The sequence below is a fragment of the Carettochelys insculpta genome, chromosome 1 (assembly GCF_033958435.1).
Source record: "Carettochelys insculpta isolate YL-2023 chromosome 1, ASM3395843v1, whole genome shotgun sequence".
NCBI classification, from domain to species: domain Eukaryota; kingdom Metazoa; phylum Chordata; order Testudines; family Carettochelyidae; genus Carettochelys; species Carettochelys insculpta.
This window is the reverse complement of record NC_134137.1, coordinates 332,200,910-332,222,503: the sequence shown is the minus strand read 5'-3', so window position 1 is coordinate 332,222,503 and position 21,594 is coordinate 332,200,910. Positions and strand designations below refer to the sequence as shown.

Below are 21,594 nucleotides of genomic sequence, written 5' to 3'. Positions count from 1 at the left end.
ATCTAATGAGAGGCAGAAGAAAAGAAAAGAATGAGGGTGAGAATACATGAGAATTAGGGGTGAAAGATCAATAACCCCAAAGGGATGGTGCAGAGGAAATATATTTGACATCCAAGTCATAAAGGGTTAAGGAGGAAAGGAAGAGAAGGGATCAGAGGGGAAGGAGAAGAAGTGGGAAGGTTCTGTAGGAAAACCAATGCAGATCTTATCAGTCTTCTGCTGGAAAACCATCAGGAAGCAGCTCATTCCAGGAGGGAGAAGAAGTTCTGTTCTATGATGTAGTAGACAACAGTACTGAAAGAGTGGGGGATGAATTTGCAGTGGAGAAAGCCTGTGTGACACATGAATTTTACCTAGACACTTTCAACAGTACATTGAGAGCAGCAGGTGGGTTAGGTTTAGGGTTAGGGTTGAGCAAACGTTTGGTGGGATAGGCAGTTAGTGTTGGAAGGGAATCAAAAGAATCAAGGGCTGCACGGACACTGGAATGGAAAGTTGATTCTAAACTTGTTGGTCATGAGAGATGGGATGGCTCAGGGCTGCGAAAAGGTCAGAGATGTTTCTTAAAGTGATGTTATAGCACATTTTCAAAGCAAAGATTCCACCATACAGCAGAAAGGAGCATGTCTGCATTAAAAAACTAATTATTAATCTTGATTTTTGTGATTTTAGAACACCTAACGCCCATCTCAGGGCTCTCTTTTGCAACTATTAGAATAAGTGGCTGGACACATTGAAATGTTTGCATTAAAGAAGAAGATAAAAACCTTTCCAAGATACTTCATCATTTGGAGAAAAACAAATATAAAAGTGGTGCCCTTTCACAAAGGGTGCTTGGATTAAATGTAATTATTTTGATTCTATTCCCACCCATGATTTGTTGTCGGCTTGTGGCCATAAAAAACCTATTAAAGTAAAAGTAAGAGGTATAAAATGAGAAATCTCCTGACAATTGCTAATAAATATTGGACTCAATAATTAACTGTGCTGATAGATACAATTATCTTTTCACTACTCCCACTCCATGTTATTTCAAGTTCCAAAAGTTACAATACTCAGCAAATATTTTTAACTGCTGTCAGCCCAAAGGTGTGGCAGACAGGAACACACTGGATCAGGGTGGGTGGTAGTTACTTTTCCAAACATGGTCTCAATCTTGCAAGTTGTTTGGGTGAAATTCATTCTTGTTCAGGAGGCTGGCACAAGACCTCTCTGTGACTGAAGTCCTGTTAAGCCCTCAGAACTTCCACAAAATAATTCCTATCTGAATGACACTATGGCTACGTCTACACGAGCCCCAAACTTCGAAATGGCCACGCAAATGGCCATTTTGAAGTTTACTAATGAAGCGCTGAAATGCATATTCAGCGCTTCATTAGCATGCGGGTGCCCGCGGCACTTCGAAATTGACGTGCCCCGCCGCTGTGCGTCTCGTCCCGACAGGGCTCCTTTTCGAAAGGACCCTGCCTACTTCGAAGTCCCCTTATTCCCATCAGCTCATGGGAATAAGGGGATTTCGAAGTAGGCGGGGTCCTTTCAAAAAGGAGCGCCGTCGGGACAAGACGTGCGGTGGCGAGGCGCGTCAATTTCTAAGTGCTGTGGGCGCCCGCATGCCAATGAAGCGCTGAATATGCATTTCAGCGCTTCATTAGTAAACTTTGAAATGGCCATTTGCGTGGCCATTTCGAAGTCTGGGGCTCGTGCAGACACGGCCTATGGGTTTTAAAAAAAAATCCAATTAATTTAAAAATTGCCAGTGATGGAGTATCCACCACAGCCTGTGGGAAACTATTTCAATAATCAATTATCCTCCCTATTACAAATGTGTACTTAATTTCTAGTGTGAATTTATCTGGTTTTCAACTTTAGATCTTATGGTACCTATGTCTGCTAGGCTGAAGAGCTTATTATCAAATATTTGTTGCCTGTGTAAGCACTTCTATACATTGATCAAGTTGCCTGTTAACTTTCCTGTGAAAATAAATAGAGTGAGCTCCTTGTGCCGATCACTGCCATAGGATTTGGGTGGATGGAAGGGAAATCAGACATGGAGTTCACACTACCACCCACCATACTGGACCCAATATCTGGGTAGGTCTTGCAAATTTACATTGACTTTACTCCTTTTCACATCCCTGTGTGGCTGTATGGAACCTTACTCTTCCTTACAATCTAGCCCTTGGAAACAAATACAGGACTGATGCTGCTATACCGAGCTGCATCTCCTGTTTCAGATTCAATAACTGATTCCAATTTCAAGAAGTGTTGCATTTTGTTGGGTCCTATAGGATGTGTGGCAGTTTTGCTGAAGCTAAATCTATTACTGCTATTACACACAACCCCACCTCCCCACCCCCAATGTTAAAAGCACGTTATTAACATGGCAATTTCAAACACTAAAAAGTTACAAAATGCCAGAATTGAGGTTCTTTGTGCAGCCTTGATTTGGCCTCCCTGTGCATACATAACAAAATTCTCTAATTACATGAGCATGGATTAGTTTTTCCACAGGATGTCTGCCTTATTCTGTGTGTGGAATGGATGGTGCTCAACTAGTGAGCAGGTCTTCAATATTTTGTTTTAGCTGCCTTGTTCAGTACACAGCCCCAGGCCTTAATTAGTGCCAACTATTCAAGACCTGGTCTAATGACAGAATTATTAATTTTCTCTCCACCTTCCCATAGCACCCATGATGAAGGACAGCCACTCACTCAGCCCACTCACCATTTATGGTTGCCATTTCTGCCCTAGCACCTCAAATGATCTTTGATCTCCTACCTTGCCAGCTGGCTTTCAATCTCACCTCCCTTTTCCCTCATATGTCCCCGTCTCTCTCTCTCACTCTCCTGGGCCAACTCGTTCCAATCTACCCGCCCCTCTTGCAGCTCCCCGTTTCAGTCCATTTGCCCCACCAATCCCATCTTTCTTTCCACTTGTTCTGAGTCTCAGGACCAGTCTCCTGGTCCAACACAGCCCACTCTCCCACACCCAACTTCCAGCTGCAGCTCTCTTCCCACATCTATTTCAGTACCAGCCTCACTGTGCCCTTTGCCTGAATCTACTGCTCCCAGTCAGGCTATTACTTCTCAGTGGTGCCTGGTCACCATCAAGTGGGACCATTGAAAGCTCAGGAGAGACCAGGCTCATGACTCACTGTACTGGTGCCCAGGCCCAGCTGAGAGCAGCCAAATACAGGGAAAGTCTGACTACATGCACCTAGCCCTGGGCTACAGGATATATCTCCGTTCTTCTGTACAGAGTGCACACACACAGTCTGCTCAGTATTGTGAGCTGTGAGCAGCTCAAGCATGTCCAATGAAAACAGTCTCTGGAGATTTTGGAAGCTAAATTCCAACAAGTCTCCACTGAGCACGTGTGAACTGTGATTATTCAGAGACTTTAATTTGGACACATTTGGGAAGATTCTCAGAGGAAAAGGAAAAGGCACTTCTGTAACTCAAAGAACATACCCCATACCAAATTTCAAGACTCTGTTCCACTGCATGGGGCTACTAGATAGTTTCAAAGAAAGATGCAGCCAGAACTTTTGATTTTTCACATTACAAAACCATGTATTATTCTTTAGACTCAGTTCTCAAAAATGGCTGAACCATTTATTCTGAAACTTTCCAACAAAATCCAGCCTAAGGCAGACAACTGGCATGGTAAATTTCAGCCAAAATGGTCAGAGTTTGGTCAAATTACGAGCAACTGAAAAAGATGTTAATGGGAGCTGTCAGGTAATCTCAACAACAGAAGGTACTGTCAGTCCTACTTATAACAATGTGACAATCTTCCTACTGTTTTTCTTCCTCTGACTTTCTACCACATCTTGACCCAACTGTTATCTTCCTCCATCTGTTATGTGTTGTCTTTTAGACTGCAAGTGGTTTGGAGCTGGGACTGTCATTTTCTTTCTCTCTCTAAAGCATCTAGGCTAATGGGACCCTGAATTGGTTGGCCTTTTTGTGCTACCACAAAATAAATGTAAACAATACTACTGCCAACATCAGCAACTGAAAGTGGCAAGCCAGCACTGAAATAATGTGTCTTTCCAGAGCAGTCAGATTTTGCATTGTTGTTTAATGACGCCATATTTTGTCTAGCAATGCATAATCTACAACGTATAGACGTGGAAGTATGCCTCAATCAGTGTTTGTGAAATTAAAATACAAATTATTATTTGTATTGCCTGTAGACCTATCGGAATCAGGCCCCTTTTCTGTACAAATGTATAGGCAGAGAGGGTAACTTTTCCAAAACTTTCAGTTTGTGATTAACTTCATTTCAATGAAAACAATGAGATGTTCTACGACACCTCAAAGACTAACAGATCTATTTGCCTTCATGGGCAAAAACCCACTTCGTCAGATGAATCCGATTAATTTCTGGGTACACATATAATATAACTACAAAGTCAAATGCAGACTCTTGCTACTTCATTAACATTAATAAATATATGTATTTTATTTGATTGCATGAGTTATACTCTGACCACTAATCTTTCTCTTTCTCTGACCACTTCTAACATTCCAAATGGCTGAGCCACTTCAAACAGCTGTTGTCTTAGAAAAAATAAACTCTTTCCCCAAATCACAGAACCCAAAAGTCAGAGGTGTGTTAGTCTGTATCCGCAAAAACAACAAGACACCCTGTGGCACCTTATAGACTAACAAATTTTTGGAGCATAAGCTTTCGTGAGCAAAGACCTGCTTTGTCAGATGTCAAAACCCAAACAAACACAGTCAGAGAAATGTGTCCTCCTTTTCCCTCAAATATGCAATTTCCCTGCAATATTGCACACATGTCCCATAACTGACAACAGTCAGCTCCGCACCTGTTACAGTGAAGTCTTACAATCATGTCAGTTATAATATGAGAGCCCACTGGAATAAAGGAGATTTCAGCTTCACAGTGAGATGACTAGCCTAAGTAAGTTCCAAGATATTGGACTTTAAAGTTGTGACATTTACAGGCACAAAAAAGATATTTTAGATAATTTTACATGACACCCTTTGATGCCCCCTCAATTGGATTGATAGTAAATAAGAAGCCCCAGTTTTATGGGTGAAGAGATTAAAATAAAATTGAATTAAATTGTTTTAAATCTCTCTAAGATGTTTCTAGAATAGCTTTTCTGTAATACACATCATACATGTGGAATACATTCTGTGGTATATTAATTATTTGTATTTATTTATTTCTACAGTTTACTAGATCCTGCAGAACTGTCTCTACTCTTCAGATAAATTAAGAAAAAACAGAAAAAAGAAGGTGGAAAAAGTAAAATGTTCCTGAATTATGCTCAGGATGATGACTGGTCACATCTTGCTAAGGACTTGTTAACACACAACACTGGAACTAGTTTGAAGTAAAACCAGTTTTTAAACTGGTTGACTTATATTGGTGTGGACAATCTTAGATCGATTTAAAATAAATAGAACATGGAGAAGTGCACGAATACCTGTCATAAATAAAACTGTATTAGGTTACAGGTGGATCCTGACACCTTATATCTTCTACGCCTATCTCAGCAATCCATTCTGTCTTCCAACATCATTCCCATTTTTTCCTGTCCCTTAAAGAGTTCTCTTCTGAATCTCATTTTTTGAGTTCAGCCTTTAATTGTAAGAGGAACACATTCCAAGGAAGGCTGGTTGCAAGTATCTGAGCTGGAAAATGTGAAAACATTGGAAGAAGAAGAAAGAAATGCAAAGGCTCATTTGTATCTTCCATCCCCACTGATGTTGTTCCCCACTTATTTTCAGTGCAGCAGTTGGGAATTTGCTTAGATTTATGGATTCCATGGCCAAAAGGGACCATTGTGATCATCTAATCTGACCGTCTGTGTAACAAAAGACAAAGAACTCCCACCCTCTCCTGGCCAATTATTCCTGTTTTAGTCAGAAAATCTCTCTTAGAAAAACATGCAATCCCAGTAATGGAGAATTCACCTCATCCTTTGGTAAATTCTTCCCAAAGTTAATCATTCTCTGCTAAAAAACATCACCTTATTTTCCATTTGGATTTGTCTAGTTTCAACTTCCAGCCACTAGAGCTTCTTATATCTTTGTCTGCTGAAGGGCCCATCATCAATAATTGTTTCCCGTACTGGTATTTAAACATTGTAATCAAGTCACCCATAAGCCTTCTCTTTGTTAAGCTAAATACAATACTTTAATCGTTCTTGTGTTTCTTCTTGGAACCTTTTCCCATGTTTTACATACTTTTAAACTGTGAACACCAGAGTTGGACACAGTATTCCAAGATAGGTTTCACCCACACCAAATGCAGGGACAAAATATCCTTTCTATTCCTACTTGAAATTCCCTTGTTTATGCATTCAAGCAGTGTTTTCATCAGAGTTTATGCATTCAAGCAACTGTTTTCATCAGAGTAGTGCACTGGAAGCTCATATTCAGCAGATTACTTTCCAAAAACTTTAACTGCACAACAGCTATGCAGTTTTTGGTGTCATCAATACAGGCTGAATCTCTCTAGTTCAGCACCCTCGGGACTTGCCCAGTGCCGGATAAGAGAATTTGCCAGACCATGAGGGGATCAATATCGTCTAGCAGATTACCAACACTTCCACTACCTACTGGGCAATTAGAAGATTTTTAGGGGTAAATAGAGCTAAATAACAGCACAGCACACTGAGAGCCAGGACTGGTGACTGTAATGTAAACAGACTTTAAGGGACTGTGGGAAACTTGGCCAAACCCATGATAAGTGGTTGTCCGACTAACTGAAATGATTCTGGATTACAGATGTTGCCAGATGAGATAGTTCCAGGTTACAGAGGTTCACCCTGTACAATCATTTGTTCTTATTCTTAGCAGTGAGAGACACATTACTGAAATCCTGCAGAAGCTAAGACTAGCTACGACACATACTAACAAGGTGGCATAGTTAGCTTTCCTGTGTCACAAACGGTTAACTGCTGCTATTTAAATTTCATTAAGAAGATATTTGATACTATTGCAGTTAGAATTAAGGCTGAACATGATGGTGTATATGCATGTTATTTGCATAACATTATTACAGCTAAAATATTATGGCTGCCCTTACAGCAATTGTTCCAAATATCAAACTTAAAATCTCCCTAGCTAATTTTTAGCTAATGCCCACAGTAGGTGTGCATGAAATAAAAATGGTACTTCATGCTAACCCACATAACACAACTTAACAGTTTTAATATTATAATTGGTGTCTGATGCACCTGTTACTTCCTTTCCTTATACAGTCTGTGTACAGTAAACTCTTTCATATCTGACAGTCCCGGGACCTGTGACTGAGCGGGCTGGCTGTCAGGGGGTGGCTCCCCAGGCCAGGTCTGGCTGGCAGGGGGCCAGCTTCTCAGCCTGGGCCGGCTGTTCTGACTGGGTTGGCAGTGGCAAGTCCTTGAGTTCTCAAGAGTGGTGTGCCCCTCCCTCCTCCCACCCATCAAGCTAATTTGATTATCAAGTAATCCCTGTTCCCCAGGGATGCCGGATAATCAAGCTTTTACATATATTCTGAAAAGCGAAGCAATACTCTATCATGCCTGGACCTTTATCATATGCAATACAATGACTGGCTTCTTTCAGCTGCGGTAAGAAAAAAAGGGAAATTCAAGAGAATGAGTTTGTGCAGCACTTAGCATAATGAGCTCCTGGTCCCTGACCAGGGGTTCTGGGCACTATGATAATACAAAAAATAATGAATAATAGCCACGACCATTTGGGTATATTAAAGACCCTACAGCACTTTTCATAAGATTGAGGATGTTAATTAGGGTATCTTGATCAGATTCCAGCTTGATTTATGCTCCGTTTACTTAAATTCATCATTCTGCTCTTTCAAATTAACATGGTATTGTTCATTTTTCTCTCCTAATCTGCCATGAAGTTTTGTTGTGGGCTGTAAAAAGAGTTGTGGCATTCCACTCCAAAGATGGCTGCATTTTAGTGGCAGGCTAAGTCATTCCTCTTTACAGTGTCTATATGGATACACATTTGTAAAATGCCTTGGGGTTGCAAATGTAAAATTCTATCATCTTCCCCTTTTGCTACCACACGTGATGGAACGACCAGTAGAACACACTTTCTGGCTGTTACAATGGAGGCAGCAATTGCTAGAAAGAATCACATTGTGTGGGGAGCGGTCAGTGGGAGAAAACAAGTAGTACATCAGCCTTATAGGGAAAGTGTTTAATCTCTGCACAATACCAGGAAGGAGTCTCCTTGCAGCGAGAGGGGCAGTGTGTGTACATGGGTTTATCTCTTACTCCTCATGGACAAAGTTGAAGAAGGAAGGCTGAGGATTCAGTGACCCACTGTATCCATCAGACATGTGCAGGCTGCCTCCATTCCTCAGAGGTCATGCTCCTGCTCCCAAATGGGGGTACAGGCAATATTCCCAGTGAAGGCAGAAAGACTGGGCCAACGGTATTAGAAGTTGACCACTGCAGCAGAAGGATTCTAGGGCCAATCTCCTAGTTCACACAACATTCTCCTTTAATCTGCAACATCTTAACCGTGGCCGTGTGTAGTTAGGCTCAGGTGAAAAAATAAGTATCAGCATTAGCTATTAGTGCTCAACTGCCAGGTTTCTTAGTTCTGTGATAGGTAGGTAGAAAGGAACAAGGGAATTGTCTTTAAAAAATCCTTTCCATCTTGAACATTGCCCTTCCTGTGACTTTTATATTAACAAATGAACAGGCCCTGAATAGTTTTAAAGATGGGGTATTGCATGAGGAACTATCAGTACAATTTATGTGAAGTATAGCAGGAAATGTGAGTGTAAGTGTCTTAGTGGCATGAGGAAAATATGTCCTACGTGTGATTCATTAAATGCAGACAAGCCATTTCTTTAACCTGAAGAGTTATTCTATTATTGCTCCTGTTTACGATTACTTAAAGGTATAATCCAGCTACATGGACACTTCAAATGTGTTCATCAACATGGCATTAGGGTGCCTATTTGCATCAACCAGTATTTTGCTGATATTAAGTATGACAGGATGTACCAACCCTGCACCGAGCTGGGGGTGAGTGCCAGGCCTATTGAACAGAAAAGGCCCCACCCCCAAGACCCTGCTGGGCATGCTCCAGCTGTAGACCAGGTATAAAGGCTGGGGAAGCTTAGCAGTTGGGGCTGCCCAGCAGTGGAGGAGGAGCTCCCTCGGAAGCCCAGGAGCTGCTGCCACCTGCGGAGCAGCCGCAGCCACCCAAAGAGCAGCGGTGACAGTGATGGCAACCCCCACTGGAGGAGCAGTCCCCAGCAGGAGCAGCTGAAGGAAGCACATGCAGAGCAGAGATGGTGGGCCACACTGGGAACAGGGTAGGAAGTAGCCCAGGGTGGGGGGACTGGGAAGGATACCAGTGAGCTCAGCATGTTGTGGTGGGGATCCCTGCTGAGTTGGTGGCTGGGGTCCCACACCCACCACCAACAGGCCCCTGTGCTGGAGCTTGGTAGACCAGGTGGGCCCAAGCTTACCTACCACCATCTCCCTGCCAGTCTAAGGCTGGGAAGATCTAGGCCACCGAGGCCTGACTGGGCTGTAAGGTCTGTAAATTGGGACCTAGGCCACTGAGGCCTGGTGGGGCTGTAAGGCTCGCAAACTGGGACTAGGCTGCTGAAGTCTGATGAGACTGGAGGGCCTTAATGTTTCAAGACCTCATATTAGGTGACATGTCTGTTTCCTATGGTATCTAACGAGAAAATTCAAATTCTTTCCAAATACATATTACAGGGTTTAAACATTAGTCCCTTCATGCTTCCTCTGTTTGTTTCCCTTCCAACAACCACCACTTGCTACTTTACCTCTCTAAAACCACTGGATATGTTTCCTGTTTTGTTAAAATTTTTAACAGTGATTTCTCCATACTCACTTTTGGCACGTGTGGATTAAATTCTACTGCTCTGTGAATAGCTTCTACTGCATTCATCTCTGCTGTACTCAGCCCTCGCCTTGAGGCAGCCTCTGGAGAGAATCTGCAAAAGCAAAGAAACAAATACATTAGGTCAGAAAGGCTAGCAAGTAAAAGTCAGAAAGGAATCTCGACCAAGGGCCCGTGTAACCAGGCTGAGACAATTTCCTATGCTCTCAGAAACTTCCATAGTAAATGGAAACTCTGAATGACCTATTACATCAAGGCCAACGAAAATCCCTGCAGAAGTGGAAAGCATGTTTGCATCTAATCATAGCAGGAGGTAAGCTCAAATAGTCAATTCTTTCTACACTGCTAAACTAAATTTGCAATTGTACTGTATTGGGCGTGTTATTAAGGCAGAAGTTCCAGAAAAAAAAATAGAAAATAATGTTAAATAACTGTTAGAGTGTTTCCATTAAAAACATATTTAGGAAGATTTTAGGGAAATTCCCAACCCAGTGCCTGTGGGTCAGGTTGGGATTAAAGCATGGTACAGCAGCAGTAGTGGGTGGTCTACTTTCAGCTGTACCAGTGAGGGTTGGATGCCCAAACTGTGGGCAAACCATCTGCCCCAGTGAATGAAAAACCAGACCATGCAAGCTCTTTCTCACCTCACACCCCACGGCTAACTCCAGAGCTGAACTTGGCAGGCAGACACCACAGGGAAAGCTGTGACAACCTTAGCCCTGCACTCCCAAGCTGGAGTCGCTGTGTAGGGAGGAAAGATGTTGCAGTAGGTACTGGCGATCTACAGGATAAAAAGAATGAAAGAAAATTACTTAGATCTTGAAGTGCACATTGACTTAAAAGCAAACTGCTCTCAGGAAAAAAAAGTGGCTTTCCACTCTACTTGCTTTCCAACTTTTTAGGGCCACATTCTCCACCAAGATACAGCTGCACAGCTCCTCCAGCTTGGGACTGAGTGCATGCATCCAGGAGCAGAATCTAGTTCTTAGGGCTCGATCCTGCAAGGTGCTGAGCATTCTTGTGAAGGGATGAACATTCTCAACTCCATCTGACTTCAAGAGGAGTTGATGACACTCAGCACCACATAGGAGTGCTCAGAACCTTGGAGGGTTGAATCCTAAGAGAAAACCATAAAAGGAATGAACGAGCACTTGTGTCTTTAAAAACACATATAGCATTTTCTTCCATTGACCTGTCAGGAAGCATTATATAGTAAGTGCTAAATCCACCTGCCTAAAATCCAGTAGACTAACACTGCTATGATAGTACTTGCCAAAGAATGTTGCTACTAATGCAGTTATGATATTTTACCCTCATGACTTTTGTTTTATACAAGGTGAAGATGGCCAGCCACACAGCACCTCCCAGCTGTAGTTTCATATAATACAATCCAGGAAGCCATTGTTCAGCTAGATAGTATAAACAAACATTAAAATAAAGTAATTTAATTGACTCCATTTTTTTATTTTTTAACTCTTGGTGAGGCACAATATTTGATAACTACAGGTTGAACCTCTTTAATCTGGAACTCTGGCAAACTCCGTAATTTGGCATGATTTTAATTAGCCAGATGACCATTTATCCTGGGTGTGGCCTAGTTTCCCGTAGTCCCATAAATTTGTTAGCAGCCACCAGTCCTGGCTCTCAGTGTCATGTGCTGTTACTTAGCTGTAATTTAACCCCTAAATGTCTTATAAGAGCCCAAAAAAGCATTGGAATTGTTGGTAATGTGCTTGAAAATATTGACATCCCGGCAAATTCTGTCATCTGGCAATGGTCATATCTGAAGGTGCTGAACAAGAGAGGTTCAGCTTGTAGTGCAAATTCCTCTTTCCAAAAGGCATATTCTAAACAGATCGCAAGCCAAAATTTCACCTGCTAAGCCATCAGATTTTTCAGGTGCAGGCTCCCAGGTCACTGAAGATAAATCTGCAGTTAAAAGTTAGTGGGTTACAATAAGGGATTTTGCTGCATAGAAGTTCTTACTGACTTACTTGTCAGAGACAGCTCTGGCTTTCAGCAGGGCAGCTGTGTAGCATATCGTTGCTGATTTTGGTAAACTTATATCTGTTAAAAGGAAACAACAAAACAAATAAATATTGGAACCCCTGGAAGTTTGCAGAAAGAGAAAATAAATGCAGGAATAATTCTTCAATACACCATAACATCTAAATTAACGAATACAAGTAGAACCCCTCTAATTCTGAACTCTCTCATCTGGTAACATCCTTAATCCTGCATGATTTTTGTTAGCTAGATGACCACTTATCATGGGTGTGGCCAAGTTTCCTGTGGTCCCATAAAGTTTGTTTACAGGCACTAGTCCTGGCTCTCCTGATTCTGTGCTGCCTTTAGCTCTAATTTGCCCCTAAATGTCTTCTAAGAGCCCAATAAGCTGTGTAAGCATTGGTAACGTGTGAGACAAAATTGATCTGTTGTTAATGCTACTAGAAAATATTGACCTCCTGTGGTTCAGCAAATACTCTCATCCAGTATCAATAAGGTCCTGAGGCTGCTGAATCAGAGAGGTTCAAACAGTAGTGGAATTTCAAAAACACCTGAGTGATTTAGGAACACCAATAAAATGTGCTCTTTGGTTATTCATGTAGTTTTGAAAATGGCACCTAACAATGAATTATGTTTTAAAATCTGATTGTACTATGTAGTCATTAAATGATCTAATTAGCAAACAAAAGCAGAGTGATTTTTTTCTGATACTACATGAATTGAATTAAACAATCCATTACTTTCATATACAAAAACACATGCAAACCACAAAAGGTAAATTCTTTCAATGCCTTGGGAAACATGTCTACATCCAAGAACAGCTGGCGGGCGTCTATCCACTGTATTTTATCCCCTTCCTTTCTTTTAATAAGAAGAGACAAGCAAACAGTCATTGATTTACTGCCATTTAAAAATTAACAACAATGTAATATAATTTGCTGTTTGTACAAACATTGGGCCATAATAACTAGTATGCTCTGCTCCAGTGACACAAGTCACTCCTAAACTGGGCTTAAGCAGTGAGTCCCGTCAGGTTTACAGCTATTTTCATCACCAGAGTGGCAAAAAGCATCTGGAGAGTACAAAAGGAAAAGGCCCAATAACTGCCACTGTAATCAAAGCAGAAATTAATTCTACACTATATTACCTGCTCACAGACAGATATTATAAACTGTCTTTTAAATGGTTTAGCATTTAGGCTAAATTTAAGATAATAGCTGAGTGAGAAAGAAATTAAGGCCTGTTCCTGTACATAGCTGTTGTATTACTGAGCATACTGCCTACTAGCATGAATAGTTCTCATTAAGGAAAGGGGAGTATTCATTGGAGAAAGCACTATTCCCTGCAATAGTATTACAATTATAGCTTATTTAAAATTGGTACACTACAGGCACACTACTAAAATAAATAGGCATTATATTATTACAGTAGGACTATGGTTCTAAGCCAGAAGTGGGGAAGCTCTGGAGCACAATTCTAAAAAACACTCTCTCTCTTATTCAGGGCTGTCCTCACCCATACACAGAATATACAGGAGCACAGGGCATGGGAAGATTTGTGGCAGCTCTGGGTCTTAATGTCCACCTCTTTCTGTTCCTGTTCTGTGCCTCTGCTTCCTCCAAAGAAGACCTAGTTAACAGTGAAAAAGCCTGTCAGACCTCTTAGCAGAACTCTGAACCTGTGAAAGAGCCACTGAGGTGGTAATTAAGTGCCATTTAACTGGCATGTTCCAGCCCCACATATAAATGGACAGTTTCTGTTATGTATTGTATTACTCTACAAGAGCTTAGTTTAAAATTTCTTTTAAAAATTCCATTAGTGTGTTATTGAAGATTATAAAATCATGTTTCTAAAATATCGTCATCTCCCACCAGCTGCTGTCAGGCACTGGGGCACCAGTTTAATAGTACTCTGCAGGGCTCCAGATATCCAAAGGACACCTTTACTCTGATTCATTCTATACTTGGTATATTCAACAATGAAGGACACTAGAAAGAAGAACTCAGAACCCAGTTATGTGAAAGGTAGGTGCTGGAAGATGCTTGAGGTACACCGAATGCCATCAACTTTCACTGAGGTCAAATGGAGAAAAGGGCACTCAGCACCTCTGCAGAAACACTTAGCATTTTGCAATATAGGGCTCTTAGAAGATGATGTGTGAGGATCAATAAATCATGCCTCGCGGGATATCACTCTTTTACTTTACTTATTCATGATTGGTTTGTAACTCAAGGGAATTTGTCCTGTTACATCAGGATTGTGTCACTTATGTGCCTTTGGAAATCTCAACTGTTAATACTTTACATTGTCTTTTTTACGTATTAATGCTACAGATACTACTGGTGGAGTTAACATTGCATGTTTCTACACATCAGGTCCAACTATAATGTCACTCAATTATATAACTGTAGTGATGAGTAATTAAAACCAACAAAAATGCAAGGCGTTGTTGTAACAACAGATATGGAAGTTACCATGATATAATTAAAGCGAGCTTCAGATCCATCCCCAGTAGTGCTCTCCTTAAGGTAGATAAATACATTTATGTGCTGTTCCAGTGATCATATTCAAGCCAGGTAGATCTGGACATTAGGAGTTAAGAGCTCTGCATGCTTTCAAGTAAATAGAAGTAACTTTTTTTTTCTGGCTCACACCATTCCAGCCTTTCAGCAGCATAAACTTACTCATCGAATCACAAAGGGAGTGGAAAGCAGAGTGCCTTTCTGGGAACAGAGTTAAAAATGAAAAACTGTTGCTGCAGAGTTCTGATTTAGTTACAAGCTTTTATGAATTCTGAAGTAGCACGTACATTTTCTTTCGCTCATGAGAAGGGTTTCTGTGAGCTCTTGCAGCCGGCCATCAAGCCAGCACCACAACAAGGGGAATATCTGCCTATGCTATACACAGAAGCACCCATCAGTGCCTAATCCTGTACTGTTCAAGACAGAGGGAGCCTGGCTGATGCTTTCAACGTAAGATCAATTCCTAAGAGTGTTTTAAACCCGTAAACAAGGCTATGAGGCCACTTCAGCCTTGAAATCCCTAGAAATGCATTTTCGTAGGCAGCATGATTCTTCCCGTAAAGTGGGAGAGGGGGTTTGAAATCACAGGGAGCAGAAGACAGAACTCCAGGGCTGGTGCAGGAAAGAAGAGGCTCTTGGGGGTGGGTGGATGTGAAACTTCTGCAAAAAAGGCAACATGAGTGCAAGAAAATATTGCCTTCTCATTTTCATCTGCCGGAGAATTAAACTGATGGGACGCAGGTGACCATCCATCCTGTTTCCACTGGGACAGCCCCATATTTCAGGTGCCAGGAAGGTGTCCCGATTTACTTTTAAAAAGGGGCTAATTGCCCCTTCTTTAGAGAAGCCAGATGCACCCCCACCCTGCTGCCACCCAGCTCCCTGCAGTTTGGAGGGAGCTGGGAGCCAGATGTGTGGCTGACACGTGACACCATGCTCCCCACACCCCAAGTGAGCTGAGAGCTGGACAGGAGCACCTGCTGCCTGACTCCAGGTTTCCTGCACCTTGGGAGAGCCAAGAGCTGGACCGGCATGGCTGCCACCTGGTTCCCGGCTTCCCATGGCTCAGGGAAGCCAGGAAAAGCACCAGCGCAGGGAAGCCTGGAGCGCACAGGTGTGGCTGCCACGCCATTTCTGATACCCCAAGGTGTGGGGCAGCTGGGGAAGTTCCCCAGGACAGTAGCCCTTGGCAGCTGCAGCTGGTGAGCTGTCCCGCTCACCCTATCATCCTGTATTCGTGATGGGGAATATGGTCACCTTAGATGGGATGTACTAAGCATCAAAAAAGACTAGAACTTGAGCATGTAGAAGGAGATATTCATAAACAGAGTACAACTAATGCAGAACCTACTGTGCTAGAAACATTCAATCACACAACACAAAAATTCCTAAAAGATAGGGGTCCAAGACCATTTTCTCATATTAGAGCATCCGTTACTGTCTAGTATTCAGCAGAAACCCTGGGATCCAACCTATGATGTGTGGTGACACTGGAGGTTAATGACTAAGCAGCAAATATCTGAATGGCTATTGTATCTTTGCTGGATGGCCCATTGTCCAAATTAAAGCCTTTCCAGAATGGGAACTGAAGCAATACAAATGTACACGTGTGTTTCTCTGCAGATTTCCCTGTGTAGGGTCATTTCTACCCCCCCACCCACCTTCTTCCTCTATTTTGCCTGCTCTGAAGCAGACCATATTATGTGAGTTGAATATTGCCCAACAGAGGTATTAGCTTCTATATGGGATCCTCACATTGTAGCTAGAAGCAGAGTGGAATTATGAATGATTAAATTAAATTTAGACTGTACTTTGGGAATCAAGTCTAAACTAGTCCTAAGAGATAACTCGTCTGTCAGGAACCAAAGTTAAAGCTCTTCATAAATTAGCGTCTCCAGCTTGTAAAGCCATCTGGCAAAGTATCTCTATACACGTTATTTCCCACCCCCTTGTCACAGCGAATGGAGCTCCCTCTGTGTGCTGAAATATGCAACTGCTATCCAAGTGTCAAAACGTACAGGATATTTTTCCCTAATAAGCTCTGACATATGAATCCAAAGAGGATTTCATTCCTTACTGCTCTTGTAGCTAGATAATACACTTAAGTTATGATTATTTTCCTGGGACTAACATTCTGTGGCATATAGTGCCCCTGTCAGATAAGGAGAGGGCTGAGAAAGTGAATTCTTAATGGGGGATTGCTTCAAAAGGATTTTTTTTTATGTTTAACCAGTTGAAAAGGAGCTGCGAACTTAGTATCATGTCCATATTTTGCTGACAATTCCTATTAACTGTACTATGGTAGCAAAACCAACGTGCCAGATTTTGTCATGTGATCTGTTGTTCCCACCAAAATAGGAGTAACCATAGGAAATGATACACATGCAGGGAAAAACATGGAATCATCTCCATCCAACTCACCAAGAGCCCCTAAATGTTGATGCTGAGCAAATGAAAGATACATGTGTTGCACAAGCAGTCACTTTAGTTGACTTTTGTGTTTGCTAATAATTAATAAGTTACTCTGCTTACAAGTGCATTTCAGTAAAGCACTTAGCAATGTGCTGAACTCGCGCAAGTAGTCCTATTGAAGTTAAAGGGCATGTGCCGAAGTGCACTGCTGCTAGAGCGCCAAAATTCTGGATTGCGTCAATCAAGGGATGTGCTACTCCCTTTCTACAAGGCACTGGGAAGTGCTAGAGTGTTGGGTTTACTTATGTATACCTCAGTGGGAAACTGAAGCTATGTCAAAAACCTGGAAAGAACTACAAGAGCAACAAACATTATTAAGGATGACGTTATTGTGCAGAGGTGTGTTGTGCCAATGATCTCTCTCCCAATCTCTCCGAGGGCACTTCCTTACAGTGATGGGCCTATACCTAAATAACTCTCAGATGGAAAGCTGTGGCGCTCCTTACTGTCACATTGGATCACCAGACTACAACATCACTCATTTCCCAAACATATTTACCTTCAGCATGGCCAAATACCCAATTGATCCCTACTATTGAATGTGCTCTGGGAGCTGTGAACAGCTCCTAAATCATGGAAGGGCAACGGTTGATTCAGAGCAGGGTATGATTTATTGATCCCTAGGAAAATTACAGGCAAAGAGAAAAGGGTTAAAATAACTAAAGCCTAAATGCCTAAAAGCCTAAACTAAGCCTAAAGCTGTATCTCAATTTTGCCTTCTTTTGCCAATGTATGTACAGTCTGCCAAACCCAGAGCTTTGGGGCTAGACAAGACAGGCTGCTCCTGCAACTGCTTCCACTCAAACAGCCAGAACCCCCAGTCAGTGTTTCTCTTTTAAGCAACAAGATTTTTTTTTTTTTTAATGTCTAAAGTCCTTTGAAAGTTCTTGTCTAAGCTTCTGAAACGGACTCCTGAACTTGACCTATATGTTTTCTTCAGGTCACTGACATGGGATTGGAGGTAGTCTCCTAACATCGGACACTTAATATTGTCAAGTAAATTCCATCTACAACTACAGTTTTGGGTAAGGATTTACCCCGCAGTCATTTTTTAAACATCAATACAATAAGCACCTACTCCACAAATTATATATATAAATATTAACAGAAATCAATGTAGATAATTCCCATGTTCTTCAGAGGTGGTGAAAGGGCCAGAAGAATTTATTTATGAGAAACGACTAAATGAGCTACAAATATGTGTAGCCTAACTCAGTATGACAAAGGGGAAATGTAGTCATCAGGGAAGGAGAAGAACTGTTTAAGCTTTTCCAAGGGTTAAGAGCTAGAATAAAGGGATAAAATTGACCAAAGGGAAATGTATGTTGAATATTAGGGGGGAAACATCTTGACAGAGAAGCAATTAGATTACAATACAATATCCCACAAGACTGGCAGTGAATGGTTCCACTTGCGTCATTTCAAGGGATACTGCATAATGTACGAGAAAATACACTGCAAGGAACAAAACTGCATGGGCAAGGGGATGAACAAGATGACCTAGCAGGGCATTTTGATTGTACATACTACATGCGATAGTCCTGTTGTTCTGTTAGAATGTTTAGGACTCAGTGCTTGCCCTCCTGCCACACTTGTGTGAGTAGCCTGCAGCTGAACAAACTCTTAGGGCCAGATCCTGGCCCTGAGATAAAGATCAGAGTGAATTTCTTCACAAAAGGAGGTTTTGTTTTGCCCTTTTTTTAAGTATAACTATGTGGGCATAAAAACAGAGAACTCTTACAGTTAAAATTGTTTTGCTGTTCAACTACAGCATTTGCATTGTTTGGATTTGTTAGGTTTGAACAAACTTTTTCTGAGCAATACAACTCCTTTGATTTGCAGAGTATGATTTTATAATTTCTTGAGGAAATGAACTACTCCTCCCTAAAACAGGATAATAAAGAAGCTCTGAACACCTTGTTTAGGTCTTTCTACATTTCCCTGTGATTTTATTCTGCATCTTCTTTGCAGAAACAAGACAAACAAAAAAAGGCCACAGGAATCAAAGGCAAAACTGGACCAGACAGTATGGACAGGCACAGCTCATGCAGGGACCTAGCTGAATGAGAAGCAATAATGAAATGTAGGGAAGAAATCAGTCCTTAAATAAGACTGAGAGTCCAAGAAGAGAATTTAGTCAAGAAAAGATTGGGTCCGTTCTCCTGGTGTTGCTGTTCTTCATTTTGGAGATCCTCTCTGACAACCATTACTGGCAGTAGACTTTGATTTGACCTTGACAATAAGAATGCTAATAAATAACCACTTTTAATAAAAGGAAACAAAAGGATGCAATATTAGAATGTAGCTTCTTTCTCTGTAGTTCATGTTATGTTTTCAGACCAGCAGAGAATTAAGGCTACTAATGTCCATTATGCATTAGCTGGCAGCCATAATGAGAAAACAGAGGCACCTTGGTTATCAGATTATATTCTGCCAGGGAGAAGAACTTTATATGATAATTCGTCTTAATGTTGAAAACTGAGAGGAGCCAAGAAAGTGAAGCCATGGAAAAGAAATATGGAATTAGACTGAAACTGTGTCCTTCAGGAACAAAGCCAGTGTCATTAGGAGTTTTGTGCTGTGGACTTTCTGGTACCCTGTTTTACTGATATGAAGAATTCTTACTGTTGGAATGCCTTCAAGATCAACATTGGTAGAATTTACTCAGTTCACCGGGCTGCCTGGTGGCTGTAAGGATGAACAGAAATTATACGAGAACAGAAAAAAAGCATTCCTAAACCATTAATATTTTAAAGTGTGTTTGGATGTACAAACTTAAACAGCCAAAAACTGCAGTCCTTGCATTCAATGACTTCAGAAGGAGTTTTACTCAAGTAACACAGAATCATGACTACAAAACTAGGCCCAAACAGGAATATGATGAACAACCATGCTCCATGCACATTCTTCCATAAAGAAGATTCAAATTCTGTACGTAATTTATTCTAGAAGCTTTGACTTTGATTTCGCATCAGGGTAAATCTGGAGCACCTCCATTGAATTAAACAGAATTATGGCAGAAGAAAATTGGTATGAGACCATAAGTATTTAGAAGTATGTTTTTCTATCAATACGATGGGCTGAATTCTCCTGTTACTAATTCTGATCTTACACCAACGTATCTCCAATCAACTTCAGTGGAGTTACTCCTATTTAACCCTAGTATAAATGAAAGGGGAATGAGACAGTATTTATGAAGATGTTCCTCTGGAAACCAGAAGGTTCACATTTTCTGTAACCCAAAACTGGAAAAAACGGCTGTCCCTTTTATCTAAAGAAAAAAAAAAAGGAGGGAAAGGCTATTTGTATAACAAAGTAAAAGAGTATGTCCATCATTTGAAAGCCTAACTTTCAATTATCTGAAAGACCTCTGTGTTCACATACTGCCCATGTTACTAGCAAACAGCAATCTAGAAAGAACTGGCAGTCCACTAAGGTTAATAAATCATTTGCTCTAAGCACCATAAGAAAAAGACTGCTTCCTTGGAAAACAACCAGTTTAAAACTAAGGCAAGAGAGGCATAGAGGTTTTATTTGCGAGGAATCCTAGCTGCTTTCACAAAACTAGTCCCATCAGCAGCCATAACTATTTTTGCTGTAAATAACATAGATGTGTGTCAAGCCAGAGCCAAAAATCCTTTTAGGATTCAATAGTGCTTAGGTCATCTGCACTCTATTGAAAGATACTGTATTCTGAAACCATAATGATGTAGCTCAGCAACCGTGCATATCTTGACACTAATGAGGCACATTTTCCATGAGTAATGAGTATGGACATCATCTCTGTTGCCAGGTACATAATATAAACAAAATTCAACACATGGTCATTGGCAAAGTAGTATGTCTGCTCACAAACACTGACATTTTAAAGAACGTGAGCCAAGTTTTTAGTTAAGGGTGGTGGGGGAACTGCTCTAGGAAATAATTTGTTCGCATATTATCAAAATACAATAAATCAGGTTTTGGTCTTAGCTGAATAGAGGCAGTGGAATGGGACCAACAGAAACTGTGGATAGGGAAGTATAAATGAGTTCATTGTTTTATGTTCCAATAAATCTTGCAACACATAAAGCTGATGAGTTCTAAAATGAGCTGAGACGCCTCTCAAAAGAATCTTTAGAGGCTCATGAATTTTAAGAGTTATGCTGGTTAAACTGTTGTTTGCTGAGTTCTTGTGTGCACTGGATAAATATTTAAGAGGAATGATATAGGTGGTGTTTGGCCCTGCTGTGTCCAGGGGACTGGACTTGATGACCCCTTGAAGTCCCTTCCAGTTCTAGTATTCTATGATTTCTTAAATATATACATATGCCTATGTGCAGCAAAATGTATAAGCATGGGGTGGATCCACACGACAAGAGAAAGGGTTTGCATCAAATTTCCTTACAGGTTTTTACTATCAATAAATTTCTGGAATGTGCCAAATGCTTTGCGGGAGATGATGGCACCCTCAAGTCCCACTGGCCTCAGGGAGAGTTGAAGGTACACACTGCCACTCAGGAAGTGCTCAGCACAGTCCAGGATTGGGCCTTTAGCATGAAAGAACATACAGGAAGGATGGCCCACTGGTTAGAGGGCTAGCCTGAGATTTGAGAGATTGTGGCATAATTCCCTATTCTGCCACAGGCTTAGTTGGTGCCCTGGAGTATGGTAACAAGAGTAATAGAACTCCCTATTTCAGAGCAGTTTTGCGGTGATACATTGTAGCA

The 21,594-nt window shown here is 41.3% G+C and overlaps 1 protein-coding gene across 3 annotated transcripts in view; it reads right to left on the bottom strand.

The window, feature by feature from the left end:
• Window positions 1-21,594, bottom strand: part of ST7 (suppression of tumorigenicity 7) — a 246,770-nt gene that overhangs the window by 32,752 nt on the left and 192,424 nt on the right. For all 3 annotated transcript variants that reach the window (XM_075014925.1, XM_075014909.1, XM_075014917.1), the window contains exons 10-11: window positions 11,879-11,951; window positions 9,876-9,978 (exon numbers count right to left, since the gene is read on the bottom strand). In XM_075014925.1, the coding sequence (XP_074871026.1) occupies window positions 9,876-9,978; window positions 11,879-11,951 (176 nt within the window). The remainder of the gene's footprint in view (window positions 1-9,875; window positions 9,979-11,878; window positions 11,952-21,594) is intronic.